Source organism: Tauraco erythrolophus, chromosome 5 (genome assembly GCF_009769465.1).
Source record: "Tauraco erythrolophus isolate bTauEry1 chromosome 5, bTauEry1.pri, whole genome shotgun sequence".
In the NCBI taxonomy this organism is placed as follows: domain Eukaryota; kingdom Metazoa; phylum Chordata; class Aves; order Musophagiformes; family Musophagidae; genus Tauraco; species Tauraco erythrolophus.
In genome coordinates this window covers 68851672-68871602 of record NC_141469.1, presented here as the reverse complement: position 1 = coordinate 68871602, position 19931 = coordinate 68851672, and the positions used below count along the sequence as shown (strand labels likewise).

The following is a 19931-nucleotide window of genomic DNA, read 5'->3' as shown; positions in this document are numbered from 1 at the left end:
CAGCATGCTATTCTGTAATATAGTCTTTCTTCTAGTTCATGCTGCAAGAATTCAGTAGATGAAATTATTTCTTCTCTGACCAAGCAGTAAAATGACTGCTGTTAGCTGACTGGCACACGGTGCATGACTGAAGGCATGGCTCTGTACACAGACTGAGCTTGAACATGGTATGTAATTGCCGGTCTGTAGCTCCACATAGTACCCAGTGACTAAAGAGGGCCGGGCATCCCTCCCCCAGATCTCCCCTGTGAATCGGGCAGGCTATTTCCCCTGCTTTCTCACGTTCCTCCGCACCACATGATAGATGGTAACAGTGCTGCTTTCCATTGTGCTAAGGGCCTTTCGTTTAGGTTAGACGTGGCTGGGACGAAAAATCGTCTGTTGCTGTGTGTTGTACACTGCCTTAAGGCACTACTGTAATGCACATGAATAATAATCAAAATTATTTCAGTCATTATTAATAATAGATTTAATGGTATACAGTAGTGATATTAGTATTTGTCTTCCCCTGGTCTTAACATTTCTGGAAGTCGTCTGGCTCTGATATCCAGTGCCGGATTTTCTCCTCATTTACATTGGCTTTACACTGTAGTTCTTTCTGATTTACTTTCAGACGAGGATCAAACCAACTGTATGCAGACAGTATTCTTCCCTTCAATATTACTCTTTTCTGCTATCTAAAAAGGATTCTTAAAATAACCTTAGAGTTCCTTCCTTGGATCCAAATTCTGCAGAAGAATCTGTAGAATAACAAAGGAAGAAGTTGTGTCTTTTAAAACGGTACATTTATTGATTTATAATGTAAAGTACATAAGCATAAATATCCATATTTAATGTAATGACATTCTTAGGACTAAGCCCTCATGAAAACAGCGTGTCAGGATTTAATAATCTACCAGTATTTTCCCTTTCCATTATTATTATTTTGTTTTGAAAGTATTTTCAAAGTACATCAATATCACACTGTGTATTTTTTCAGTTTGCTGTAAAATAAATCATCCCCTGCCATGGAACAGAGTGAGCTATGTGAGCCACGGGATATTAAATCACATGCTGGAGTAGCTCCTTCAATTGCAAGCTCAGAACAAGTTTTGTCACATATAATGTAATCAATAAGTACTATTTTTTTAAGAAAAACAGTGATTAATTGGTATCTCATTTTTTTTAGATTGTTAACATTAGTAATGGTATACAGTAATTAATCAGTAAATTCAGTTAGTTAATTAGTAACAAATACACTAATAAAAGGGATACTGAAAATATGGATATGTGTCCTGGGGTTTGTTAGCTAAATCCTTGAGGTGGGAAGCTCATGTTAGGCAATGGAGTCTCTCGTTTATAGGACAATAATCCAACAGCAGTGTAGATGTAATCACCTGGGGGCTGGTACATCTACAGTAAGTTAAAAGCCAGTGCCACATGTCTGTGTGACTCACAGATTGCTTACTGCCTTCTCCAGAATGGATGGAAGCCCAGCACTGCTCTTGTCAGAAAACAGGGTTTTCTTTCACGGTTGGCGTTCAAAAGTCAAAGATTGTGGGAGCCCAGGAATGGTGGCATTTTCGATCCATTTAATTTCACTGTTGTTTCATGGGATGTTACTGTAATCGATTATCCCTATGTGTCACGTAATCATTTGTCAATAACATCAAATTGTCTGTTGTTCTAATGACACACTGTATTGAGATGAGTTATAATTAATAAAATTACGAAATAATCAGATGATGAATAGAGAAAATTCCACTCCAAAGCACAAGATTTTTACTACAGACATTTTTTTAGTGCAGCGCTGCAATAGCTGCGAAGAAGTAATATTGCATTGTGCTAACTTGTTCAGCAGTAGCACTCAGAGCACTTGCAAGATTTGTGATTTTCCCTAACTGCCTCAAATAACCAAACTTTTCTTGCTATAAAGAAAATTGGAACTATTGCTGCTATTCTAGTATGAAAACATCAGTTAGAACCAGATGATTCTGGATACATGTTTGAGGCTAGAAGTTTCTGATCTTTTTATATTTCCGTTGTTTTTTTCTAAAGGAGATCTTGTCTGTTTTGGGTAAGCTCATTTCGTTGCCTTTGACATTTATTTACTAGAGCTGATCAACTTCTAAGATTAAGGTCCTATTTTCTTATTACTACTAAAACCACAGGGAGCTTGGCACAATACAGGCAAACGTTGGTGAGGGTAACCGTCCAGAAAATGCCTTTCAGTACTTGTATTTACTTCAGATACCACAGAATCATAGAATGGTTAGGGTTGGAAGGGACCTCAAAGATCATCTAGTTCCAACCCCCCTGCCATGGGCAGCAAAACCCTCCACTACACCAGGTTGCCCAAAGCCTCATCCAACCTGGCCTTGAACACTTCCAGGGATGGGGCATCTACAACTTCTCTGGGCAACCTGTTCCAGTGCCTCACCACCCTCTGAGTGAAAAATTTCTTCCTTATATCTAATCTAAATCTGCCCTCTTTCACTTTAAATCCATTGCCCCTTGTCCTGTCACTACGTGCCCTTGTAAAAAGTCCCTCTCCAGCTTTCTTGTAGGCCCCCTTTAGGTACTGGAAGGCTGCAATAAGATCACCCCGGAGCCTTCTCTTCTCCAGGCTGAACAGCCCCAACTCTCTCAGCTTGTCTTCACAGCAGAGGTGCTCCAGCCCTTGGATCATCTTTGTGGCCCTCCTCTGGACCCGCTCCAGCAGCTCCATGTCCTTCTTGTGTTGGGGACTCCAGAGCACCAGCAAACACTTTTTATAGTTTTAGTTATAGAAACTGAGATCATTAGATCACATTAGCAGATATCTTTGATTTAACAGAAAGGCATAAATGCTATGCGCACAGTAGCTATAGCTGCTACTAACAGGTTGGGGACAACGAAAATATGAGATGGAGGATGATGGATCCCTATAGGAGTGTGCCTGTCATTGGTCCACGTATTCCTAGCTGTGGCATAAATCCTTTCTCTGTCTGTAGGTTGTTTTTCTTTGTAGCTGGTTTAGATTCAGGACAGTGATGTTTCTAAGTTCAAGGTCAGGTTTGCGTTGTGTACTAATAACTACTGTCTTTGAGCTGCCCTTGAAACCCCATCAGCTTGTCTCTGTCTTTATGAGCCCCTGATGCATTGCACTGTGTATGTCAACCTGTAATGAAAGGAAATCATAAATCATAAATCATGAATCATTCTGAATGCAGCAGCTACCTGCGCACATCATCTCTGTGCGTGCACCTTATTAGGGCAACGCAATCCACAAGGAATAAGGTCTCAGTTTAAACGGCAGCTACATAGACTCTATGTAGTAACGGCTAGCAGTTAATCTGTGTAAGACAACTTTCCACTGGATCACAAATGAAGTTTCAGTAAAGACAAGCAGCATCATTTTGGTTGTCTTTAATGCCACATATATTATAAGCAGAATTTTTTCTACAACAAGCTCTGCAATTAAAGCCTATATTTAAAGCAATTATGCAATTAGAAGAATGTTATTTGATGTGCATTTTCTATGATGTAGATGTATTTCTAGTCCAAAGTATGCAATTAAGTGCCTCATAAGACTTATTTATTTATTTATTTTTACATTTCGTGTTCGTTGGTTTTCCTTCTGTAAAAGGAATTGCCATTAACACCACGCCTTATCACAGTTAATCTCTGGGAAGATATGCCTTCGCAGAGGTGAAAGTAAAAATACCTCTTATCCGTGCCGTGAAATAGTTCTGGGACTGAATCACTGGAGTAGTTTTTTTCAGAACTAAAAATAAACTTCTGCTGAGCATAACTCTGTACATTTCCAGGATAACTCAAGTGAGCTGTTTCTTGAGAAGATGATTTTCTCAAAATAGAAGTTATTGATGCCAAACATGTAAACAGTGAATCCAAAAGATATTTCTGTTGCTGAAAGATCGTAATGATAAAGATGAGAGCACTGATGTTTCAAATCACAACAGTCCTTTTAATCTTATATCCTATTTTTCATGGGATTTTTCAAATAGTGTAAAATGTCTACAGTGGGTAATTGAACAAAACAACAAAAACCAATCTTTATATCTTTTGGATATTTCCTGAAGAAAATAAATGATTATCTTATCTCATGAAACTCTATCTATTCCTCCAACTTAATTTATTTTTAATGTTGCTAAATGCTTGAGTTCCATAGTATAATTTCTGCAACAGCATAATTTGCCTCTTCCTTATTTGTGTCATAAAATACATTATTTTAACATTTGCTCAAGTGTTTTGTATGATTGATATCATTTTTCTATTTTTTTTTAATGAAAAACTTAACAGGGAACATTTGACTGATCTGTGTTTAATCTTTTACTCACTACAGCTTAAATTTCACTTTATTTTCCTAGTGACAGAAGCCCTGAAAAAACTAAAATACTATAAAAGTGATCTCAATAACATGCACTGTAATAACATAACCATTGTTTAAACTAAATTTATGACATAAACTTCTCTCTTTTTGAAAGGAAAGTTGTTGGGGTTTTTACTTTTTAAAATAAAAAATAATGGAATAAAAACTGCAGTTTTACATAATTTTCTTCTAAATGAATCTATGACCTAATTCTCAGTTACCTATGTACACATAAAACCATACTATGCTGCCAGTTGAGTGTAAAGTGGTTATGACTGTGGCCAGTGGTGTTGGTATAAATGGAAACTGATGCCTGTGTACCTTCTGATTCTTCTATAAGGTTCAAAAGGGAAACATCCCTACAGAAGAAGAAAGATGGAGGTTTCATTTCCCCCCTTGGCGACTGCAGTGAATTCAGTTTTACTTTACTGTGGAGGGAGCAGAAAAGCAGTCTATTACCATCATACATCTCACTATGCTGACAGCTAGCCGAATTGCCTGGGCTCTACTGAGCAGCCTGGAACTGGACGACCCAGCCCCAAGAGACGGAGATGACACACCAGCCTTTCCTCCTGCCCTGGGCTGCCTCCTGACCAGTTTGGTCTTCGTGCCAAAATCAAGGGTAACACTGGCGGTGTTATTTTAGCTTTCTTGCTTGTTCAAAGAGTTCTTGCCTTGTGCAAAGGATGTGAATGAGATATTGCACAGATGTTGTTTCAGGCAAGAAGTTAAGTAGGAGAGATCCACTCCTACACTGCAAAATATCATGAGAAGCTGTCTTACTTGAATTAAAGAGTTTAGTGTAAAATTTAGGGATTCGTTAGTTCTGCTGTGGTTGAAAGCATCTCTGCAAAGCTTATTTGAATGCTATCCTGAATACTGTGCGATGTCATAAAACAAATTAGAGTATTGACTAGTAGTGCAATACCGCTGTCAGAACTTCCATTCTCTATATGAGTTCACTGTTCATGAACTAATTTTACCTTGTTGAGTTTTAAAAAAGGAGGCAAGTCTCTGACATTCTTTGACCTTATCAAGTTATCAGACCCGCAACCAGTCCAAATTTGGAAAAGATCAGTTGATTTCTCCAGGCTTCTAAGGTAGGTGGAGCAGGCATATATTTTATAGGTAGTTTTTATGAACGAAGCATTAAACCAAGAACGTGCCTTCCCCATCTCAAGAATGATCATTACATGGTCCATTTCCCATGGGCTGGTATTTGTCCAGTATCCTCATTCAAAATACTGCCTCAGCACACTCACTACAATGACAGAAGCAACTTCCTACAATATTCATAAAGTTAAGTGCAACCATAAGGAATGTTTGAGCAAACATATACAAAGGTGTTATTATCAATGGCACATATTATCCTTGTTTTTCAATCTGTCTGTAATGTGAGGACCTGGAACTGCTCTTTGCTATCATCGCTTGAGATTCTGAAGATGTGAGATCACCGCACCGTGCTGTGATTGCTGAGGGAGAAAACACCTAGTTTTCGGGAAATTGCTTCTGTTGTATAGAAAAAAGGCTCAAATCACAAGTGAGTAGAAAACAGAGAATGAGTAACAACAAAAGTGTACCGCAGATATGTCAATAGAGCGCGGACTATAATGTTCTTGTCAGCTTGTATTTGCCTTTTAACATTTTAGCGTGTTGTTTATGAATGCAGGGACCTGAGGTGGAGAGGCGATTTGACAAGGACCGTAGCTCAGCAGAGTACAGTCCACCAGTATATGAAATCCAATGTCTTCATCATCTCTGAAGGGCTTTTTATTATTAATAACGAGTAATGCATACCTCACAGGTGACAGGAAAGATGCAGGGCTAAAGAGGAATTTCAATGATTAAGAACTGACCTGAAAAATGGGTGTAGAATTCATATTTCAAACACAGACATCGGCGTGGAAAAAGGAATAAGAACACTATGAGAATAAAAAACAACGCTGAAGTCAAGGCTGGCATTGCTTGTGGAACAGATGGGAGAGGTGGCAGATGAAAAGAGAGAGGATCAAGGCTGACTGTTACGGTCTAAAGGAAAAAAAAATGACATATTTGAATTAGCTGTGCTCTGCAGGGGGAACAGGGATGGTAAAATCGAAATAATAGGAGAAAATAAAAAGGTTCTGATGGCAGTGATTTGGAAAACCAGATGGAAATCAGACAGGGAAGGAGACAGCAAGGAAGAAGAGAAGTAGCAGGTAGGCAGGAAAAAATTAGGACAGAAATATGAAATGTATTCCTTGGGACTGAGACAAAGCAATGGAAGTTGTTTATATGCTTGGAAGAAAAGGGAAGATACCACCAGACAAGAATCATGGATTTAGCATGCATAGTCTAATCTGAAAGTGTTCCTTTTATATCTTTTTCTGGAGCCTTAATAATGTAACTTGCTATAATCTCAGTAGAAAAAAAGGAAGTAATCTATAGCAGATTTCCTACACACACGGATATTTCAGCATATGCCTTAGTGCAAATAGCAAGAACACAAGTAGCTCAGATAAATATAGTAAATCCCAATTTGCTATGAATTTCTCACAATGGTTAGCTAAGCTAGTACCAAACTGCACTGTCACAGCTACTATGCAGCAAAGGGAACTTAAAGGTGTATGATTATCACTATTTTACATTAGGTATACCACAGGGTAGTGATGTTGCTTTTTTCACCATCAAACTCACAAAATAGAAGCATAAGCGTGTCATCCTTAGTGCGTGTCATCCTTAGTGCGTGTCATCCCCGGGTACATGTGCTGTTAATGGGAACAGTATGTGTTTGCTAATCAGAAGAGGAAGCGAATAAGCACGGGAGATCAGGCTGTACTTTTTATTTTTAAAAAGACTCTTCAGATCTAGAATGAACATATGGGACAAAACAATTTAAGAAAGATTTGAAACTTAAACCTTTCCTTTGTATTTCCTCTTTATTTACATCTACTAGTATTTGCAAAAGTTTTGCAGAGTTCAAAAATCCAAAGACAGCAATCTTTTTTGAAAGGAAGAATTTCTTGACTGGCCATAGAATCAAAGGCTTCATACATTGGTATAACATTTTTTGCATCCTACAAAATTTGCATATTTCAAGATTTTTTCCCAGTGAAAAAAGTGCTGACAATAATTCTGACTATAAAAACCAAATATTGATGGCATATGAGGCCAGAAGGGACCACTATAACCATTTAGTCTGAGCTTTTGCCAAGGGCCTTCTCAGAACTTAACTGTTTCAACAAGGATTTTTAGAAAATCTGATTTTAACTGAGCATTTCCCAGGGCTGAGGAATTCACTGCAACACTCAGCATATGATTGCCATGGTCAATGACACATTACTAAAACAGCAAAACAAAAGATAAATTTTATTTCTAATCTGAATATGATTAATATCAACATTCAAATACTGGGGTTTTTACTGCACCCATCTCCTCAAATGCTTTGTATTATCAAAGTTAGTTTCCTGAAGCATGTACTCTGTGTCATCAAGTCATTCCTGAACTATCTTTTTGATAAGTACATGGAGCGATCGCTAAATGTTTCTGAGCACAAGGCAAAAATTTCCAGTTCCTCAGTTATTTCCAAGTTTCTTTCTGTGTCTCCTGTGAACCTACTGAAACGCATGAACATTTGGTTGAATTGCAGCCACTGTCTCAACCAGAACTGTGCCAGGATGAATTTCTGAGGAAATGTATTCCTGAAAAACTCGTATTTATATTTCTGATTAGCACATATATTAGCCCTTTTTAGCTTCCTCACCAACTTCTACCTTATGTTCAGAATATCATCCTTTAGAAGCTATTAAATCAAATGTAGCCGTGATTGAGTCCTGCATTCTTTGCAATAAGTAGCAAATTTCACCTGGACTTCTAAGGAATCAGGATTAAGCACTTAGCCTTTTTAGGGGTCTGACATCTTTTTATTTGGTATCTGGCCTTCTGTCATCTGTCATTGTTTTCATTATTATTGCATCGCTATTTTCCTTTCAAGAAGTGATTGATGCTTATTATTTAACAGTCCTACTGTTGATGCTTTGTTCAGATTCTGAACTAATGCATTTTTATACGAGCTTTTATCATGGATTTAGAAGAATGCATATAAGACTATAAGCTTCTGTTTTTGAGATTACAGTCCTTACTTACCTCTGACTAGATTCTTTTCCTTTTCTTGTGCAAAAAGTATTGAATGCGATTCCCAGTAACGTAGTCTGATTTTTTTATGCACAGTGTTAATGAGCATGTCTATTCTTAGTACACGATCATAAATTACTATCACCTGTGAATTTCTTTTTTCTCCTTTGCCTGCTTGCATCTTTTTGATTAGCACAGGATTGTTATAAAAAATGGAGAGTTGAAGAAGACCTCATTTTATCATAAGCATTTTTCCCTGTTATTAAATTCTGATTAAACTGTTTTCTCGCTGATTCACTAGCCCATGCCATTCTCCATCCTTTTGTACTTACTCATCTCAGTTGGAATCTTTTCTTTTTCTCTGGCACACCAACAGTAGAATATGGCCACAAAATTCAACATTTTTTCTACATGTTCTGACATCATGATACAAATTTGGAATGTTACATGCACATGCATACACTCACTCACACACTGTATATGATGTCTACATATACATACCCACAATTCTGTAATGGAAAAATTTACATTAGAAAATCAAAGCTGGGTGACATCACTTGTGACTGCCGTGGCAGTTATTAACTCACCACAAATAGTCTGAACAAAACCCCCAGTTGTAATTGGTAACTAAGTTTTTACTCAAGTCACTTTTATTTTACCTACCTGCTACTCATTGTTCTGTAGGTCTTTAACTTGAAAGGTGCAGCAGGGACACTGTCATAACAGAAAGTGGGTTCATCTCCACCTATGAATTGTTTTGACTCGGGTCAGGTTGCTCGTTGTGTAGTGCCCACTACAGTGGGATTGAACTTAGTTTAGCATTACCCATGGTTTACTACAAACAATAAAATAACATTTTACTACCTAAACATATAAAACCTGCATCACCATTAGTTACTCTTACTGTATCCGACAAAGGACTTGATGTGCATGTGGAATAGCACTGCTCTCTACGACACAAAAAGAAACCTCAAACAAAACCAAACAAAAAAAACAGCTTAGAGATTTAAACCATTTCCATAACTGTGAAGACAATTAGTTCAAAAAGTGATATTCTTCTAGATTTCATCTTTATATTTTGCAGCATGTTAATAGTTTTTTATATTTTAGTTCATTATGTAGCTGTAATGTATATTGGCAAACAGGATTTTTTGTTAGTTGTAAAATATTAAAATACAACCTTCAAATTGAGATCTTTGCTGCATTTTAACCTCATTTGATATACATAAGGGGATTAATCAAACCTGAGTGAAAAAAAGCGTATGTTTATGATTTACCTGTGCTCCTGTTAAAGATTGGCAATATTACACTAAAGTATTTGTTGAAGGTAAATGCTTGTGCATCTCATTGTGCAGGGCACAGTAAGGACTACCTGAATGCAAGCTTTCCGCTGATATTTTAATCTATCGATTGTCACAACAACAATGTTTGCTCCTTTCACAGAATTCAGTGGTGGGTTTTACTGTGGAGCATAAAATCTGACTACTGGGAGGGACCAGGCTGGGAGAGAGAGCAAGGAAAGGCTGTAGTGACTCTGCCATTCCACCCAAATAATGCGGTAAGGTCTATAAGCTCATGACGTTAAAGCTCGTGCTCTTTTTCTTTTTCAGGCTCATCTCATTCTGTGATGAGAGAGAGGTGATGACACAAGTACAGACAGAAGCTAGTACAAAATTTCCTGGTGAAATGACTCAAATGAAACTAAACTTGTCATGAATTAGTGATGGGTAAAGGGCCTCAAACTGCCTACTTCCTACGTGTTCAGAATGTGTACTTATATTGACATCTAAGTATCTGAAGCTTCGAGACCTTTCTTTGTCTCTGGAAAAGAGAATCAAGACAATTTAATAATGGAAAAAAAAAAAAGGAAATGTAATGCAAGATTAGTATCCTTTCCTACATGGATATTCCTCTATTTTTTTTAAATAAATATATATGTACCAGCAAACAACCATTTAATAGCAAATTCATTGTCACAGTCACAGTATTGCTACACTGCTTCTTCTATAAGATGTGTGTGTGTGTCCGTGTGTGTCCATGTGTGTGTGGTGCATAGCAACAGACTTTGTGCCAAACTGAAAAATGTTAAATTTAGCTTACAGTAAATAATACAGCTGGAACCCCTCTTGAAAAAAAAAAAGATCCCCATTACACATGAAAATGAAATATCTGGGTAGGTTTAAACCTTCCCGCAAATTTACTCTTCCATTTGGGTTATGGCAGTTAAAAAAAATGCTTTTCAGGTATACCTGGAAGGTGGCTACATGCAAATGTTATCCTAATGAAGACTAGCGAAATTTTTAAAAAAGATTTAAAGGACTCTAAGTAAAATAGACGATTTTGTTGTGGTTTTTGTGGGTTTTTTTGGTTGGGTTTTCTTTTTTTTTGCATTTCTGCTCTCCATCCAAGCTAACGTCTCCCGCTGTCACAGAGAGACACCGGCGTGCGGTCGATTCACGACTCTGATGATTTCTACCCGTTCACGGCAGTCGGAACGCGAGGGGCTCGGCCCGCAGGCACCGCCGTGCGCGGACCGGCGCGCCCCTCCGAGGGCGGGCGTTCGGGCTGGGGTACCCAACTCCGGATGCGCTCTTTCGGGGGGCCGGGCGGCGGGGCAGGGGGAACAGAGCACCTCCCCGAGGCAGCGGGGTCGGGACGGGACGTGCGGATCGGGCCTGGCGGGGGGAGAGGCTGCCACGGCCCGGCCGCCCGCCGCCCCCGCGCCGCGGAGCCCCGGCTCCCGCCGCTGCCGCCGCCGCCGCCGCCGCGCCGCTGTCCGCGGTGCTGAAGGTTGGCGGCGGCGCTCGCCGCGGCCGCGCGCGCAGGGGCGGGGCGCGGCGGCGAAGGGGGCGGGAGGGGCGCGCTCCCGCCGGCCTCCCTGCGCGCGCAGGCGCGCCGCCGCCGCCTCGCCGGGTTGCGCCGCCCGCCCGTTGAGTGCGAGGGAGCGCGGGCGAGCGCGTGTGAGGGCAGGGCCGGGCGCGCTCAGGCGACGGGAGCACAGCGGCGCCGCCGCCGACGGCACGCGGCCACCCCCGCCCCCTTATTTCCGGAGCCGGGACGAGGACCGGAGCGGCGGCAGCGCTCGGCGGCAGCGTGGGCAACGGCTTCTCCTGCGCCTGCCGCCCGCCCAGGGGTTATTTGCGCTTCTTTCCTCCCGTGGTTGGCTTGCGCCCGTCGGCCGCTCGCCCGGCGCGCAGAGGATCTAATTTGCTGACGAGCGCGCTCCGCGGAGGAGGAGGACGGGGAAGAAGAAAGGGCTGTTTCCGTGGCTTTGTGGATGCTCTACTTTTCCTGGAAATGCAAAAGATTATGCATATTTCTGTCTTCCTGGCTCCTGTGTTGTGGGGACTGATCTGGGGGGTCAATTCTAACAGCATACAGATCGGTAGGTGCCCGCATGCCGGGGGACCTCGGTCGGTCTCCTGCCGACGGATCTCCCGCTCCCTCATCCCCGCCGGTGTCGCTCGGGCGTTCCCGTCATGTCGCCGCGAGCCCAGCCCCACCGCGGTACCCGCCGGGCGCCTGCGAGGTCCCCTCCGGGAGCCGCGGCCAACGCCTCCCCCGTCCCCTCGCCTTCCCCCGAGCCGCACCGCCCGTCCCGCCGCGCCCCCAGGCTCCGCCGCGGCGGCCGGGCACGGGATGGACAGCAAGCCGGGCTGTCTCGGGCAGCCGTGCCCGAGCCGGCGGAGCCTACCGGCACCTCCGCGCAGCCCAGCCCAGCCCCGGCGGCGGGCAGGGACGGGGCCCCGGCGCTGCTCTGCCCGTGCCCCCCGCCCGCCTGATGTGTGTGCGCGTGTGTGTTTCCCTGCAGGGGGGCTGTTCCCGAGGGGCGCCGATCAGGAGTACAGCGCGTTTCGGGTAGGGATGGTTCAGTTTTCCACCTCGGAATTCCGGCTGACTCCCCACATCGACAACCTGGAGGTGGCCAACAGCTTCGCCGTCACCAACGCCTGTGAGTAACGGGCGCCGGTGCCCGCTGCGCACGGCGCGCGCTGCCCGCCCGCCTGCCGTGGCGGCGGGGGCGCGGCGCCTGCGCGCGGCGCGGCGGGGGGAGGCTGGGGGTGTGCGCGCGGGGGGGTGGGGGGGCGCGCCGCGCCGCCGCCGAGCAGGTGCGGGAGCGCGCGCGGGCCCGACCCCGGCCCCGCGGAAACGGGGCGCGGGGTCTCCGTGCGCCTCCCGGGGCCTCGCGGAGGTTTCCAGTGATTCCCGCCGCCCCCGCACGGCACCGCTTCCCACGCGTTACATAAGGGTGCGCGGCCGCGGGACCACCCGCAGCGCTCCCCTGCCGGGCTCTGCCGCGGCTGCGGAGCCTTCCCGTTAACAGGCGTGGGCAGGACCGCGGCCCCTTCCCGACATCAGTCGAGGGGGCGCGGACCGGGCAGCTGCGGGGATGATCAGCCATTTTGCGGAGCTCCTGGCTCCATCTCGCCGCCCTGGGCGTCCCGCGACCCTGTAGGGGGCCCTGGGACCAGCCCGCTCGCCGCCCTCTCGCTCCCCTCTCAGCGTCGCCGGGAGCGCGCCGCCCCCGCAGCTTTCGCGGCGAGCCGTCGCCCATCGGCGGGCGGGCGGTGCGGCTCTACCCTGGCTCCGCCTCCGGCGAGGCAGGGCCCGGTCGCACGCGTGCCGCCGGGCGCAGAGCACACGCGTTGCACGGGGAGGCGAGGGGAAGGCGGCGTGGTGCGGCACGGCCGTCCTGGGGGAGGGCAGCGGGGTCCCGCCATAGTGCGGCTCCGCAGCAGCCCCCTGGCTGCTGCCCGGCGTTTGGGCGGGGCGGGTGCGGTTTGACCCCGTGGAATGGTGTGGGTGGCGAGGAAGGGCCAGCCAGACGAGGGGCGTTGTGCGGCCAGGCGTGCGGTCAAGGGGTAGCGGCAACAAGTGTCGGTGATGAGAGCTGTGAGCGTGAGGCAGTTGTTCCCGGGGGTTGGGCTTCTCCCGCTGTCCTGCCTGACATGCCCATTGGGAGCGAAACCGGTTGCCCCGCTGTGGCTTGGCCGGCAAGGAGTGGGGGAGCCCGTTCTTGAGCTGTGCTGGATGCTCCCGCTGACCCACGACTCATCGGCCACCTCGGCATCGAGCTCTCCCGAGAGGTTTCCCTGGCCCTCCTGGGGTCAAGCCGTAAAGGACAATAGCGAGAGCAATTTTCCTGCATTTGCGACCTTTTGTTTTTTCTTCCTTAGTTTGGTTATGTTACGGTAGGTGTGGTGGTGCTGAAGAGGGGCGTCTTGGCACAGACGCTGGGATAGGTGGTGCAAGAGCTCAACCCAAGTTGCTTTCCGTGGCATGTATGAGGATAGGAGGGTATAGCACACACAGCTGAGGTCACAAAAGGTCAGAGCACATAGCCAGCCACGTAAGGCTGCTTCGCTAATATTTGCAAACTGTTTGGGGAGTTTTTGCTTTATTAGGTAATAAGGGTTTCCAGCAACCAGAACTCCATGTGGATAATATGTTACTGGGGCTGTCGGTGAAGTAAGGGGTTGTGTAGCAGCCTAGATGGCGTTCTGCAAATATGTGATGGGTCTTTCTGTGTTTCTTAATTCTCTGAAGTCAACAAAATCCTGAAAATAATTTGTGTAAAACGCCCAATTTTTTTTTTTTTTTCTACCAGAGGCAGGTATAGCCATGTGGTCTTTGAGAAAGCAAAGGATTCGTATTTTTCTCCAGTCCCATCAAGTTTTTAATCTGTCTTTGCATGCTTGCTTCTGCCTTGTTCTTGAGTTTAGCTATCTTTCTTGGAGAACTCTTACAATGCTAAGATGACTTGTGTAGGCTGTAGACTGCAGTGATGGACTTTGAGATTTCCAGCAGAAAGGAGATGCTGTCCACATTTCAGGTTTCCCTTTCTACAAACCTTGTCCAAGGCTTCCATTTCCAAGCAGTTTGAAGAGCACTAAATTAAGACATGAACCTGTACCTCAATCACTACTCATGGTTTAGTGAAGTTATCTTGTCAATTGGATTTAATTGACTAGTGAAGCATACGCTAAAAATATGTATTGTATTTCCTTGATTACCTTCCAAGGCAAGTTTGATTGGAGAGCAAGGAATTCTGAAGACAAATATTTGCAATATAAGAAGCAAAATTTAGCAGCTGATTGCAGAGCACTGCACGCACAAATGGTTAAGGAGGATTCATCTTTTTTTTTCTGTCCCCTTTATGCTTGTTCTCATTTGAAATACTGAAAAATCTACGGGTTCGTTTTGTTTGTGATTTTGGTGTTTGTTTGTTTTTTTCAGAATAGCATACAAAGAACCTGTGTCCAAAATCAGCACTATCAACAGTTAAACAATGCAGGTGTAAAAGAAGGTCACAGAGTATAGGATAATATGAAACTGTAAATGGTTCAGTATTTACCCAGGTATTTTGCTCCGGCAAGGTGATTTTTCCGTCACAGAAATCTAGTGACGGGCTTACACTGTAATAGAAGTAATGACCTTTTTTTTGTGCTAAGAATACCAAATTTTCTGAAGTCAACCACCAAAATATTTCAGCTTTCAATTTAAAAACCCCAAACCAGCCGGGTCTCAGGCTGTGGAAACTCTGAACGATGGTGTCGGTGACATGGTGCGCAGCCATGCAGCGCAGGCGGGGTGGCAGCCAGCTCCTGCCCCAGCAGCACTGCCAGGGGTCTGTCTGCCACCCTCCTGCCCGCCACTCAGTAACCACTGGGAAACTGAGGCATACAGTTCCATCTCCTTTAAAAACAAACAAACCCCCCACTGTTAAACTATTTAAAGGAATCTCCAAACTTGTTATCTGCACTTGATCAGAGTTTCTTGATGGAGCAAACAGTTTTTAGACAAACGAGTTGTATTGCTGGTACTTTGAAATTAGTCTCCTGAACTTCTTGAAAAGAGAAGACGGTGATCATGTACCCTTGAGGCATGTTTGAAACGGTAAGACTACTGAGTCGTTCAAAGGTGAGCTGAAGATAGGCAAGCAGAGAAGGAATGGACATCCTGCGAGTAGATAGCCTTAACTCACGTAATATATCCGTAACAGTCACTTTAGGTTGTTGGATTGTTGCAAGTCTTGTGCAAAGCTGTGTTGACAGGTCATCAGGAGTAGCTGCTGGAATCTAATTGCAGTTTGGCACCTCACAAGTCGGTGTCACTAGGAGGCTTAATGATTTTGATTGAGAGATGATGCAGTCTATCTTCAGACTGATGGCATCATTAAGAGAAATGTTCACAGCCGTGACTACCGTTACATCCTTCAAGAGAAGTGGGCTAGGCTTAGACTTCCTTGAGAATTCTTGGTGATTCAAACAGAGGATTACAGTCTAGGTGGCAAAGGCGAATGTTAACAAAGCTGTTCACTCTGGCTTTTAACAGCTGGGGCAAAGGTACAGCACTGCAGGTAATTTGTAGGGTGGCACTGGAAGGTATGCAAACCACTGGACTTCATTGTCCTTCAGCACAGTGTAATTGAGTCTAGTTTAATTGGAGAAGTGCTGACCATCAGCGACATCAGATTTTTGAAAACTGGTTAATTCTGTCAAAACAAGAGAAGAGGAAACAGGTGAAGATGAAATCCTTTCTTCTTAAGTCCACCAACCCACACAGGAGTAGCTGTGTTATGTACTCTCATATTTTTACACTGAAAGGATACTGGAGTCACCTAAGAGGCGTTTCCTATGGAGTACTATAAAACAAACCTCCTTAACTGTAACAAGTTTTTCATATAGTAGTTTCAGCACAGAAGTAATATATGCATGATCTTGGATGTTTAATCCTGCTGGCTCAAGAGCCAGTGTTGAGCTTTTCTGGTTTAAATCAAGTCTTACAGCTCTGCAGGGATCACTGCACCATGACATTATGACAAGGGGATGCTGATTCATGCATAAACCTTAGATCCTTTCATTATATCTTCAACCAGCAGCTTTGAAAACCTATGAATATCTAGCATGTTGCAACTTGGGAGTCATGGCAAAGGTTTTCCCAGCCATTTTGAAATGTAATGCTATAGATTGCATTCGTAAAGAAACAGCTTTCAGCAAACTGCTGGCAAAATGATTAAAACGATAACAGAATAAGGAAAAAAAAATCCTGTAGTGGTAAAGATGAGAGAAATTTAAATGTGTTTATTTGAATTAAAATTACTGTGGACCAAGCCTGAATGTATTTCACAATAAATTATTAGAACTGAATTTTAATGGAAGGGAGGAATTTATTAAATGCTTATGTTTCAGTTCATTCGTATTCCTGGGGCTTCTCATTTCCTTTTCACTATAAGACATTTCTCAGGCTCAGTAAGCAGATGTGAAACAGGTTCTGTACCCCCTTGTCGTTAAAATGGACAAGATCAGATGGATTTCTGTAGTAAAATGATACAATAAAACCGGGATGTAGCCTACAGTAGGAACTCTTGAGCTTTTGCTGCTCACAAAACATTTATCCCCTCAAAATCAAGCTCTGTAGCAAACTTTAAACATTCTTCTACTCCTGAGAGTTATTCGTAAGGAAACCTGGGGTATTTATTGTGTGACAGTGCTGTCCCTGCTGTGCGTCTTTGCTCCTGGCTCACATAGCCGTGATCCAGAATGTGGGCAGATAAAAATACGACAGTTTTTGCTTGGCTACTTGACTTTTCACATTTTTATTATGTGATTATTGCATTAGTTTTGTCCATATATCCGAAATAAAAATTTACCATGCAGTTTTGAATATGACATGAATATATATTTTACTCTTATAAACCTTAAAGTGAGTTACATTTAATAGCAGTTTGTGAGTAGCATATCAATCAAGCCTTAAATATACCAGTCAAGCCCTTAAATCAATGAATATTGTCAGTCTCTTCAATATATTCATATGTTTATATATGCTTTTAGTTATATTTAATATATGAAAACGTAGTAACTTTTTTCTATTTATGCTAATGAAAGCTTTCATTTACACCTACTTTGATAGGACTATGGACTGCTCATAGCTGGGGATGTACTTAACTGCTTGCGTACGTAAGACTTGCCGTTCTATCCAGTCTGCGCTTGTTACACACCCTGAACAAAGGGCCCCTGCATTAAGGGATACTGCCAATTGCATTAGCTCTTTTAACAAGCTTTTCATGATTAAAATATTTTTGAGAGTTAAGGTATGTTTAACAGATAAATAATTCATTTTGAACAGTTGATAATTTCTAGGAAAGTATATAGTAACTGGGAACACGTTATTAGTTTGAAAATGCATTAAAAACAGGTAAAGACTTCTATTACCATTGTGTAGCAAATTCAGATAATCAGCATACTTAATTTATCGGGCATCTTCTGTGAAAACAGAATTAAATTGTAAAAAAATATTTGTTCAAGGAAAATGTAATTTTAAATTAATAATTAATGTGTGCTGGTAGGGCTAATTTTTAGGAAACTAAAAAGAGGAAATAACTCATAGTAAATATAAATGTCTGTATACATGTATGTATGTGTACACACACATGCATATGAATGTACATACATATGTACTTATATAGTGAACAATAGTTTATTTTGAATGTCACATAAATAAAAAGCAGACATTGGTTAAACCTTACAGTCTATTTTCTGAAGAGGATTAACTCAGAGCTCTGACTAGGAAGCTCATTTATCACTTTAAGTCAGTGTTCTCACCCTTGTGAATTGGGTGCATGAATTACTAATTTTTTATATTGAAGGTTCATGCTCATATTCTGGAACCAGCATCACTGCAACTGAAGCCAAGGAAGGTCAGGTCAGACTGCAGATAACACTGAAAAAGATACCTGAATAGGTAAAAAATACAGTTGTATATATCAAACTGTCTGTATATGTATATGTATATGTGAATGGGCTTCTCATATGATAATTAACTGGAGCTTTAATTTCTGAAATGAACAAGATTTTTCCATTATTTCATAACTGATCATTTCATTTTTCAGGACATGAATACAATGGCATCTGCTTTTAGAACATTGTGGACAAGGGATTAATTCCTTTTGCCATATAGAGTTCTGGAAAAAGTATAGGGCAAAACTCTGCATGTTTTTATACAGAATATGTAGGTTTGTGGAGCATCGTCGTTATTTTGTCTTGAAACCTGAATGGTTTCCTTTAATAAGTTCATAAAAAAAATTAATCCGCATTGACTAGAAGTACCTATTAGGTGTAACCTTGTTAAAACTGAAAAAGGGCTTTGATTTAAATAAATAAGTCTTTCTAATAACGACTTCTGTATGGATAAACAGTAAGAGTGAATAAAAGCATCAGACAAACCTAGTGAATGCATATTGTAAAACAGATCAACAGTGAGAAGTAAAAGCAGGTTTTAAATAACCATAACCACATGTTGAGCAAACTCATATTGGACCTTCAGAAATCAATAACTCTGCTTAAAATACTGCTATTGTATTTATTTGCATGCAGTTACAGAGTGGTATAGATGTCTTTTGAAAAACTATTTACTTTTCTTTATCTATCTGTATCTAGGCCCACCATAGAACATTTTGGACTTTCTAATGCAACTCTGTGATTCCCCTTTGTTTAACAATTGGTAACAGATTTTTGATTCTTTTTTTCTCTTTTTCATTGTTTTAAGAAAGATTCTCAATCAGGCAGTTTATGGGGAGATTACCTTTTTCCCCTTAAAATTCCCATTTGAGAAATTAATATAGAGAGTTAACATTTCTGTCCTGAATCTGATTTAATGTACAAATGTTTAATGCATGTACCAATGGCTAGTTGCTTGATGAGAGCGTAAAAAAAAATTTGCAAGAGAAAGATTTTCAGTATGATTCTGCAGCAAGGTGTGGTTAAGCTCCAGCTACTACTGTCTTCCACCACCTGCTCCCAAACTTGACTCAGAGAAATTAATAGGTTATTTTGGAGAGTTGAAATGTTACATACAGTTCAACTAAAGGTGACAGGCTCAAGCACAAGAAGTGTCTTATTTCAACTCAACTCTACTATTTTATTTGATATCAGAGGAAGGATATTTGGATCTGTATTCATTAACTTAAATCGGTGTGTGATGGCTTTGTATGCTTGGGGTGCCAGGTCTGTAACTGAATTACAAATCACTTCAGCTAGCCCATGAATGACTTACTGGACTTTATTGCACATGGAGATAGTATCTTCATTACTTAACTACAGAAGGTAAACGTGCTTGTGTTTCACTCTTAAAAAGAAAGAGTACTTTGCCATTTGAGTTTTAAAATGGACATATTTTTTCCAAATTATTCTTCCAATGAACAAGAGTAGTACAAAATTCTGTAAAATGTTCATATTGCCCTTGACTCATAAATGTGATACTCATACAACTGGTAGAAGAGTTTCAAAGCTCAGTAAGGGACAGTGACTATTTGTATGAAATGTTCAAAATAGATATATTAACATGTGCTTGCTATACTATCCAACGTGTTCAGTTTAATCTCGATTTCAGGTAGTTAATATTGAATTCATTTGATGCTGCAATTTTTCAGGCTGCTGTGGTTAAGGCTGTCGTACCACTGTAATTT

The 19931-nt window shown here is 42.3% G+C and overlaps 1 protein-coding gene across 4 annotated transcripts in view; it reads left to right on the top strand.

The window, feature by feature from the left end:
• The first annotated feature begins 11761 nt into the window (after nucleotides 1-11761).
• Nucleotides 11762-19931, top strand: part of GRIA2 (glutamate ionotropic receptor AMPA type subunit 2) — a 94265-nt gene continuing 86095 nt past the window's right edge. For all 4 annotated transcript variants that reach the window (XM_086611299.1, XM_086611301.1, XM_086611300.1 and 1 more), the window contains exons 1-2: nucleotides 11762-11849; nucleotides 12276-12416. In XM_086611299.1, the coding sequence (XP_086467425.1) occupies nucleotides 11762-11849; nucleotides 12276-12416 (229 nt within the window). The remainder of the gene's footprint in view (nucleotides 11850-12275; nucleotides 12417-19931) is intronic.